The sequence below is a fragment of the Ruditapes philippinarum genome, unplaced genomic scaffold (assembly GCF_026571515.1).
Source record: "Ruditapes philippinarum isolate M1 unplaced genomic scaffold, ASM2657151v2 ctg1035_1_1_1_1, whole genome shotgun sequence".
NCBI classification, from domain to species: Eukaryota; Metazoa; Mollusca; class Bivalvia; order Venerida; family Veneridae; genus Ruditapes; species Ruditapes philippinarum.
The window spans coordinates 69462-80915 of record NW_026862191.1 but is presented as its reverse complement, the minus strand read 5'-3'; the positions used below and the strand labels follow the sequence as shown (position 1 = coordinate 80915).

At 30.3% G+C, this 11454-nt stretch overlaps 1 protein-coding gene across 1 annotated transcript; it reads right to left on the bottom strand.

Moving 5' to 3' along the window:
• Nucleotides 1–5880: 5880 nt before the first annotated feature.
• On the bottom strand, nucleotides 5881–9007 carry LOC132718222 (uncharacterized). Its single transcript, XM_060701866.1, has 4 exons — nucleotides 8879–9007; nucleotides 7976–8524; nucleotides 6398–6440; nucleotides 5881–6179 (listed from the first exon to the last, which is right to left on the bottom strand). The coding sequence occupies exons 2-4, from the start codon at nucleotides 8507–8509 to the stop codon at nucleotides 5896–5898; spliced, it is 861 nt and encodes a 286-aa protein (XP_060557849.1). The 5' UTR covers nucleotides 8510–8524; nucleotides 8879–9007; the 3' UTR covers nucleotides 5881–5895.
• Between the last annotated feature and the right edge of the window lie 2447 nt (nucleotides 9008–11454).

Below are 11454 nucleotides of genomic sequence, written 5' to 3'. Positions count from 1 at the left end.
CGTGCATGGTGTGGCCACTGTGCATCAGGAAACTTGGCATTAATAATAACATAGCCCACTGGTCCTTTCTTTATACACCCCTGCCATATCATACAGCCCTGTCTGTTTAGCACAGATTTTTCATTTATGTTTTCTAAAAAAATGCGTCCATTTTAACTTTTATTGAAAGGGAGGCTGTAACCTGTACAGGAAATGACCTCCTGGCTATATTTAAGCAGACATTTTTAAACTGAAAGTAGCTTTTTGAGATTTTTAAAAAAAAAAAATGTTTATATTATTATATAATATTACATAATACAAAGAAAATAAAAGCAATTGTTGTAATTTAATTACAAACTCAAATTTATACATCAATAATCTGCTTCATGACCAAGTTTCATTAAAATTGCTCTAAAAATGATAAAGTAATTACCTGTCAAACAGATTTACTCCATGTAAAAACAAGCTTCTAATCAGGCCTCAGACCACAATTAATTTCACTATATGTTCTATATAAACATTAAACCCTGTGGCAATTTTACTTACTCTCCAATCAAATCAAAGTCACTTGTGCTTACAGTATCATCCAAGATAAATAATTCCAGCTATAGCAAACTAGGGGTCATACATCATTTTTTCACAGCAATACATCAGTCTGACAGTTTTCAGTAATAACCCGGAACCATGTGAGTTCTGTCATGTAGAAAAACATAAAAAAAAACTTAAATCAAAATAAAAACTGGATCAAAAAATTTCATTTAAAACCCAAATATTTTAAATGAAAACTGTCAGAAAATGTCCTTTTTTTACCCCTTTTATTTTAAATTTTTCATTTATAAACTGGGATTTAAAAACAGGCCCCTCTTTTATGCGGATTTAAATTCCCTTTTTTGGGCAACGAAAAAGGGAAAAAAAAGGGAAATAATGTGGGCTGATTTTCCCAAAAGAGCCAATTTTTTTTTAATGAAAATTTTAAAAGGGGATGCTTTTCTCAGGGGAAAAGAATAAAACCGTAAAGTTTTCTCTGTAAATTTATATAAACTTTTATAAAGGGAGATAAAGACGCACTTTAAAATTCTATAAATTTTCGATTATTTTTTTTTGTACATATTTTTCCTGGGAAGGAGTGTCCAAATTATTGTCAATAAATTCATAAAAAACCCTTTGACTTATTATAATAACTGGTTTTCTCTAAGACATTTGCTCATTTCTATTTATGCAACACCATTATAAACAAATGATTAGAATGGGAGAACAATTTTTTATAGAGTACAGTTTGTTTTTGTTTATTTGCTTTTTTTTTAAAAAAAGAAACACTTTTTTTTAATTTTCCTTAAAAACTTCTTTCACTTTCGTTTCAATTACCTTAAATCGTGAATCCCTTAAAGACCCATGCCCCCCCCCCCCCCCCATACCCATAAAAATAACTTAATATATTTTCAATTGATTAATTTCATCCAGTGTGAAATAATATATTAAAAGCTTAGAAACTAGTATTTTTGCATTCAATGATAAAGTTACAATTAGTTTCCAAAAGTTTTAAATATAAAAGGCTCAAGATAGCTCTGTCAACACTCGGAGCAAATGAAATATAAATTTTATACATGTATATGCTATGTCACGTATTGTTCTTTTGTAAAACTTAAAATACAATCCCTTAAAACTTGGATAGGAATTCTTTTTATTTATTTTTTCATGGCGGGTTTATATCAGCATTGTGGATGTATACAAGGGACTACTATATGTCAAATTTGAATGCTCTGGGCATTGTAGTTACTAAAATATATTTCCCTATAGTAGTCTATATCAACCCAGTGACTCACGTGGCGGTGCCTATTTTGAACCAAAGGGTCATTGTTACAACCAGTGTTGTAGATGTTAACAAGGCAATGCTACATGCAAAATATCTAAGCTCGGGGCATTGTAATTTCATATTATGACAAATATATTAAGACAAAAACTAATTACATCATATATTTAAGTGTCAAAAATGATGATAAACCAATTCCTTATAAACTTAGTTTTACAAACATGATAGAATGTGTTATATTTATATTTTGTAAAATATTAGTAATCAATGATGAAAGTATATAAATAATATCTCAAAATATTCAAAATATTTTCCCATGGTGTAAAAGCAATCCTCATTTTTATTTCCCTGACCCCTTATTCACCTGCATTGCATTGTCGTATTGAACGATTCAATTTTTGTTTGCTGATAACGTCATGCTAACTTTTAACACTATAATTTTCGGAAAAAGGGGAAAAAAAGGCTAAATACAATTTATGCCATGTTGCACATAGAAGATATATTGACTAAATGTAGCCCACCTAATGTTAAGATGCAGTTTGGATGTTTATTCTAGGTTACGTTTAAGACAATTATTAATTCGACGTATATAGTGATCCTTTTTGTTGCGAGGACGATACAATACCTTCAACAGAAATTACTTTCAATTGAGGGCTCATACACCAGTTATTTGCACCTAGGCAAATTAAAGATCCGGTGACTGTATAGGTTCAGAATCCAAGTCCTGCACATTACCACTTTTCTGAAACATCATTATTATATTACTTAATATATACTTCTGGATTTACTTTATTTGAATAAAAACATGTTAAAAGCAACAGTGCATTGGCAAGTACTCATGGGTTATATAAATGTCATCTGATTAGAGAATTTATAATCTTACATGTATGTGTTAGGAAAATTTATTTAAAAATTTGCTTTAAGGCAATTTTCTTTTGTTTTGATGTTAAATCTGTACAGCTGTACCGCAAGAACGATGGACATGTTCTTGACAAGGCTGACTTTAAGGCAAGCAAATCGAAAAACAAATTTAACTACATACTTTATTTATTTAGAAGATGATTATCACTAATAAAGGTATGTTTATACATTTAATTCATTTTAAAGGAGCTAAAATTAATGTTGTGATATAGACTATATTAACAAATAATTGATAAGTTTCACAATTCAAATGTGCCGCAAACATATCCGCAATAGAATGGGAAAAACACTTATATTAGCTGTGTGTATCTTGAAAAGCTGCGTCGACAGAAACTTCATACAGAGGGCCAATAAGTGATGACAATACTCTCACCTCAGTGGACGTGTTAATGTGTGATAAACAGTTAATAGTGATTTACTTGCAGATAAGCTCTTACTGAAATTCAGCAGAAGCTAGATTCTGAGATATGTAGAGGGGAGATATTATTACACAATATCTCGTCGTATACTATTAGTTGGATTAGGATCAGATCGACATAAACTATGTCAAGCAACGTAACAAAACCAACATGATAATCTCAAATCTAAAGTTTGTATTCTGAAACATACATCCGGTACAGGATCTGAGAAGTACTAGGGCTTTCATTAATTATAACGAATTCAAAGCTAATTGTGAATGCTTAGCATCTGTTTAAAGTTAAAAACCATATTTTGAAAGTTTTATTCAACATGATCAGTGGACTGACATGGTTAGCAAAGCTTGTATATCACGCATTACTAAATAACACGAACTATGAAATAGATTTAAATAAATTAACTTTGAACTTCAAATTAATTAAATTTAATGTTGCACAGTTGCAATTGACTACATTGATTTTTTTTTTTCAGATAGAAAAACAATCGTCCACGTCTCATTTTCTCTGATAGAAAAAGCATTAAATTAATAACAACGATGAGTATTAAATTTGGTATTTTTTACAAACAACTAAATTTTAATAAATGATTAGTGTTTGAAATACTTTTTGCCTAATACTATTGCATATTGAAAGTATATTCTATACAAGTAGTTTATACTGATAAATAGACAAACATCATAAGAAAGTTTTCAAGTTATGTAAATAGTTTGTAAGAACTATTTGTACTTTGTTTAAATAACAGAACAAAGTTATAGATGTTCTCTAACCCCGACAATATCAATATCATATGGCGAATTTCTACGACGTCCCTGACACACACAAAGAAGTATTGAACAGTTAGAAGGTATCAAACGTCTTTTTTCAATTTTAAGGTATTATGTGTTCTCCAGCCGTGGATACAGCTACTACACGCCCTAATTTTTAATAGTAGAATAGCACACATTGTATTTAAATGACACACATGTATGTATCAAATGATATGATTAGCAAAGTCCATCCCAAAGGCACACAGAAACTTTTGAGAAATAAAAGTAAAAGCATTTATGAAGCATAATGGACCTTAAAAGATTGCATATCACAGCAAAATTGAGACATGTTGCCGACTCGGATTCATTGAGCCTAGTAATACATGTTAAAGGTAAATAAAATTTACCGTCCAAAAGTCCTACATTCGACTATATCAAAACTAAAATAATAAACAAAACAAACAAATCACACCAGCATTAATTCACCAAAGATATAAAACCTCTTCGTTATAGTGTCATATTTCATATATAATGATATGATGATTTCTTGTCCATTTCGATATCAAAGACTGTGATTTGTTGTCCCATTGAAGTTTAAGTAACAAGCGTTGTCCAAGACCTACTTGAAGTACAGTCTGCAGTTGAAGATTTTCATACATTTTACTTCCACTTGGGCAATTAGCTCTTGCACGGGCTATAGGTACTATTTCTCCGAACTGATATTCTTTATTCATGGTGTAGCCCATGTTTCTTAATAAATGTAGTTATAATTATTTTCTTTTATAATTGAAAGACATTTAGAATTCTGTATCAAAATTTGTGTATTAATTCATATATACGCATTTTACTTCTATATATTTTGTATCTTATCTCTATCATAAAATCGAAACTCAATGTCTGAAATCTTTCTTTTAAAATTTAACAGTAATACTCTTTTTGAACTACAAGACCCTCACCACTGTGGATTCGAATCTCGCCAGCGACTCATACATCATGTGAGAAAGTTATCCAGGTAGATAACGGAAAGTTTGTGTAATAATACAGGAAAATACGGAATAATATGTGCAAAGCTCTATTTAAATACTAAATAATGGAGATGATATGTAAATTGATAATGCCCATCTTGTATTTTTTATTATTTGTGTTAAACTCTAACATTTGAAAACTTCAGTTTTTTTGGTGTTGTTTTTTTCCTTAATGTATTAATTTAATCTTATATAATAAAACGGACAAAAAGTAAACATACTCTGTTCCATCGCAGACGTTCTTTGAGAAGTGGATGTTGCAATTTATCATATATTGTCCACCGCTTTTTACGTGAATGTTATTTCCTTCATACGATAAATCGCCAGTTGCTGTCTCCACTGACCAATACATACCATTGTCTACAGCTTAAAGCAAGATATAATATATTCATATAAGTTATCTTGACAATCCTTAGTTTAAAATTATCATTAATGCATGTTAGCATAAAAAATGTATGAATTAGATGTCTAATTCCATGACATGTGTATCGTCTTGTTTTAATGGACCCTGGCTTCTTTCATGTGAGGAAACTCTCAAGCTAGCTTACAGAACGACGGTGGTTTTACTCAGGTGCCACTTCCTGGCTCGAGAGGAATGCACAGTTGGTTCCGAGGTCTTCCTAATCCAGTAAAGCTGGAAAGTCGTTATATGACCTAAACTGTGCCCGTGTGACGTAAAACCCAACAAAATAATGATAAACACAAAATAACTCATCATTTTCGTGTCATTCGACATTGATATTTAAAAAATAATTATTTAAAGTAAAATGCACAAATGCAAATTCATTAAAACTGAATCTTTTTTCACAAAAAGAAACTTTTTACAAATCTGACAAATGTCTTTAAAATTTCCGTTATCATCATTCAAGCCAACATGACAGACGTCAAAGAATTTTCGGCTCATCCCGCTTTGTATGTGCATTATAATATTTTCTTAGGACGGTGAACAGATATCTTTGCTAGGTAATGTAATAAAAACCAAGATGACTGAAATTCATTTATCTAGTTACGTATGTACCAACAAGCACAATACAAACGGAAACGTATAAGAGCCTTTTCTCTCGTATAATCATACTTAACCAAATACCTATTCCTATCAAATAAAGCACTGATCGTCTTCTGTTGAGCACTAAGTTAAACAGTCGGTTATTTTTCATTAACATTGACCACATGATATTTTCTTTTGCAGTGGATCCAATATTTGTATCTGTTTCGTTTGTTTTGTTGGAGCTGAACAATGCATCTGTTAACGCCTTTGTATCTTCTCTTATATCATCAATACCTGTCGCAAAAGAAATATAATTTTTACATACATAATCTATATTATATAATGTTATTTGAGACATACAATTCAAGATAACGCGGTCGGACTGTCAACCGATTTTCAGCCCAGTGACATTTTCAATTGCCAATTTCATAATAATACAAGTATTGTACGAATTGGCAATTATTGGCAGATTGGATCTATTTCACGACGAAATAATTTTTGATTTTACTTACTTGTCTTCAATATGCTTATCTCAGAAGAATATTCGTTCAAACTCTAAAATAATAAACATGTTTAAAAGACGTTATTTTCTGCAAAAGATTGGCTTAAACTTTTCATATAAAAAGATCCAACTCATTACTCTGGGTAATACTAACTAAAGTTATACAATCATTTTGTTTCAAGTCTTTTTAATTTCAAAATTGTTCATGCAAACATGAAAAGTCGTCTTTTCATAATTGTATATACATGTATGTATTGACATATGGTCAATGATTATTTTTATAAACTGTAACAGGCAACCAAAGATATATGTGAAAACAAAAATGCGAAACAAAAGTTGTATTATTTTTCGTGCTAAATGACACTTTACAATTGTACGTGTGTGTTTAAAACATTTCTCACATAACTTCCTTTTAACTAACCCAGTTTATATCAAAACGATTGTAATTTTTACCCTATTTCTATATATAATCATCCGCATACTCCTCTTTTCTCTACCTTTTTATTCTCTGTCAACTGCTTACATATTTACAGTAAAAACCCTCAATTAAGACCACTATTGGGACCGGACCAAAGTGGTCTTAATTGCAGAGTGGTCGTATTTGTGAATATTCTTTTCATTTCTTACACACTTTATGACAATGGTCTATTTTAGTCATTTTGTCTATAATATTTTGTGTACAAACAATATGTATCTTAACCCGCAAATGCAATATAAAAGTTAATGTCGTTAATGTTATAATGGGAAGAAAACATATTTCTAATGAAATGTATTATCAAATTCTATTTGGTCTGATTTCAATATTAATTATTAATTATTATATGATGTAAATAATTCACCCATCAAATGAACAATTAATTCTTCGCTAAATCAATATGCTTAAAACAACATTAAACCACTCTAAAAACTACATATTCACCTTATTTCATAGAATATTCCAAAATATTATTATGGTGTTTTTGACACCTTGTGAAATCAAGTGTCATGCCCAATAGCATTCAAGCAGATGATAACAACATAACAACAAATTTAAGATCTAGGTGGGTGTTGACTTTAAATCAGTGGTCTCGATAGTGGGGTCAAATAAAAAAAGAATTTGAACTGAATTTGGTGGTCTTAAAAGTGGATAAGCGAGTTGGTCTTAATTCTGGATCATGTAACCACTGACATTAAGAACAGAAAATTCCGTTCTTATAGAAAATGTTCTTAAAAGCGGGGTGGTCTTTCTTCTGGGGTGGTCTTAAGTAGGGAGTCTACTGTATCGAGTATAATTGTAATTATAATAAGTCTTGTATTATATGAACGTTTCGCCTTTGTTACAGGAGATGACTACCATGAGATATTGTAGCTCTCGGTCCAATTCCTTTCTTCTTTAATATGTAAACAGGGTCTTTCAGATAAAAAATTATTGTGTAAATTATCTAAATAAAATTATATCTTAAATAATAATATGTTTAAATCAAAACGATTCTGCAACATGTCTGTAAAATAATTTTGACCGTACATGAAATAGCAGTAAATATATTAACAAAGTTATAAGTTAACTTAATGAAATGTCTCAAAAAGAAAATAATGAATCCAGCGATACCTTTAAACCAGTTGATCTGATAAGTTGTATAAGACTCAAAACATCTTTTACACAGCATCTGTCTTCGTCGACTGTCCTGACAAACAATCTCTGGATTCCACTGAAAACTTTACATGTCGTACAGAAAATGTGCTCTTGAACTATTTTCATAGACTCGTTCGAAATCAGAGATTTTTGAAAATCACTGACATCTCGATTGTTCGATGTCACTGTCATAGAAGTAAAGTTTTCAAACTTTCCATCAAAATCTGAGACTTGCAATGCAACGGTTATGATACATACACAAAAAATAACTGTGTTTATGCAGATGACCATACAAAATAACCTTCTGAAAACTTTGATTTCGTTGCATTGTGTTGCAATCTGCTCATAGGTTACATCAACAACCTGTTCTTTGCCTTTTGCAGTTCCATTGTGGGAATCTATTAAGATTTCGATTTGATCAGCTCTGGTGTCACACTCCCTTGGTTCCAGATACGCTAAGTTCTGTTTTACTGAGTCAGATGGCTTTTCAGAAAAACGTAGGATTTTCATCTTGTTTCCTCACAGCTTACCAGAAGAAATAATTTAATAATTATAAATTTATAAATACATGTACATGTAGTATGTTTTATATTGATTACACAATAAGCTCTAGTTTTTACTGATATGTAATATTTCAATTATATTATTTAAAAAAAAATGATTGGATGATAGGGGTGAGGAGTAGAAAGGTTGGGGTACTAGTTACTAATCTAGCTAGCCGCTAAGCGCCGTACACATGTTGCAACGCATGACTCGTCATATCTCACATAATTATGTTGGCATTCTAAAATTGTCACAATAAGTGCTCGTATTAATATTATTATCTGTTTTATAAAGGACACCAACCCTTTAAATTTAATGGAAAAAACTTAAACATACCTTCCATAAACCACTGTTCAGCGCACTTTTATATTGCTTTTCTTTTCATTTTCAGAAAATATGTATTACCATTTTCAGAAAATATAGAAAAAATTTTATTACGTAATTTATTATAAATATACACAATACAAATATGTTTATGCAATATATACGTGTATATCTTTCTTTGTCTCGATTGGGTAATCTATGCATTGTTGTACCGTATAGCTTACAACTAACTTAATTATAAGTCTGAATTATCAGATGGGTAAGGTTAGACGCTTTAATAAGAAAACATCAAAGTTTAACGATTTAAACAGACGATGCGACGATGCGACTTAAATCTTTGACCTTCTTTCAAAAGAAAGCTATTGAGGGTAGATTATGCAAAATAGATTATCAAAATTTTTCATATCATTTGCCGCGGAAAAGCTCTGAAAACTATAAACAAACACTATGCTATTTAATTATATCATCTATATTTTGAATTCTTAATTTTTTGCGAATATGATACATGCTTTAAAAGTGACAAGCTGGTGCCGATTAAAAAACAAGTTGATTTTTGTTACTTGTTTACTTCTTTATAGAGTGAAATAAAATTTGTTTCCCCAAATTTCAAATAGAAACCGTGATAGTTCCATCCTAACCTTGATCTACGAGTAATTTAGTGTGACAACTGGTTTATAAATAGCCGAGAACAGTTTTCAGTTAAAGTTGCAAATATCACCGGTCTAAAATACAAGTAGCGTATCTGAGATTGAGCAAAAATGCATGGCAAGTGACTAAGGTCTTTGGAAAATTACGGAATATAGTTCGTAGTCAAAAGACAACGTATCAATTGATTTTGTCGTACCTTTAATTAAGTTATTTTTATATCAAAATAATCAATCTTTTTATTATAATTATTTTTTGTTTGTGCAATATTCAAGGGGCGAGTAATCTATATATAATTAAGAAAGCGTATTGTTGTAGTTCTCTTCCCTGGACGCTCTTATCACATTAACTCTACTGAGTATAATTAAATAGTGGCTCGGTATAATAATAAAAACATGCCACTTAGGGTAATAGTGTATATTAGCAACCCGAGAACAGAATTAATATCCACAAGAGAGCCAGCATTTTAATGTATTGTTTACATTCATTGTTGATTTTTATCAGGGGAGAGAACTAGAACATAACGATTACATAAGAATTATCTTACATATTTATCTTAGCAGTGTAAGATCACTTCTTAAAAATTCTTTTAACTGGTTTCCTCTAAGACAATTGCTCATTTCTATTTATGCAACACCATAAACAAATGATATGAATGGGAGAAAAAAAATCATATTGAGTGTTTGTTTACATTTTATTTATTGTTAGACAGCTCCTTTTTTCTTCTTTTTGTTTTTGAAAAAACTTTTTTTTCCGGAAAACTACTTTCACTTTTATTTTAATTATCTGAAATCGCGATGAATCTCTAAAAGTCCAAAAACTTTTTTTTCGGAAATCAGCTTACTCTTTTACTCTCCTAATTTTCTGAAATCGTGATATATTTTCAATTAATTAGTTTCATTCACTGTGAAATACTATATAAATCTCGAAATATGGCATTTTTCCATTTGAATATTGACCTACAATTGATAAAGTTACAATCAGTTTATAAATAGCAGTGGACGGTTTTCGATAAAAGCTAAAGATAACGTCTATCAACGATCCAAACAACTGATATATTATTCTTATACATGTATATGCTATCTTTTGTAAAATTCAAAATACAATTCCTTTAAACTTGGATAGGAATTCTTTTTATTTTTTTCATGGCGGCTTTATATCAGCATTGTGGGGGTATACAAGGGACTACAATATGTCGTATTTGAAAGGTCTGGGCATTATACATACATTTAGGTTGCATTGTATTCCCTATACAAGTCTATATTAACCCAGTGGCTCTCGTGGCGGTGACTATATTGAACCAAAGGGTCATTGTTACAACCAGTGTTGTAGATGTTAACAAGGCAATGCTACATGCAACATATCTAAGCTCGGGGCATTGTTATTCCATATTACGACTTAAATATATTAAGACAAAACTAATTACTTTATACATGTATATTTAAGTGTCAAAAATGATGGGATACCATTACCTTATATAAGCTTAATTTTACAAACATAATATACATTGTTATCTTCATATTCTTAAAAATTAGTAATCAATGAGGAAACTATATGAATAATAACTCAAAATATTTCAAACATGTTTCTCATGGTTTAAAATCAATCGTCATTTTTATTTAAATGACACCTTATTCACCAGCCTTACATTGTCGTATTGAATGATTCGGTTGTGATAACGTCATGCTAACTTTTAATACTATAATTTTCGGAAAAATGTTAAATTTTAACCAAATTTTTTGAAAAAGGAAAGAAAACGCTAAATACAATTCACGCAATATTGCACATAGAAGAAAAAAAATTAATTAATTGACTAAATGCAGCCCACTCAATGTTTGAATGCAGCTTGCGCTTTATGTTTTTTTTATAATTTGGCGTATTTAGTTGTTGTCGATGCAGTATCTTCAACGGAAAATTCTTATAGTATCAAAATGAACTTTCAA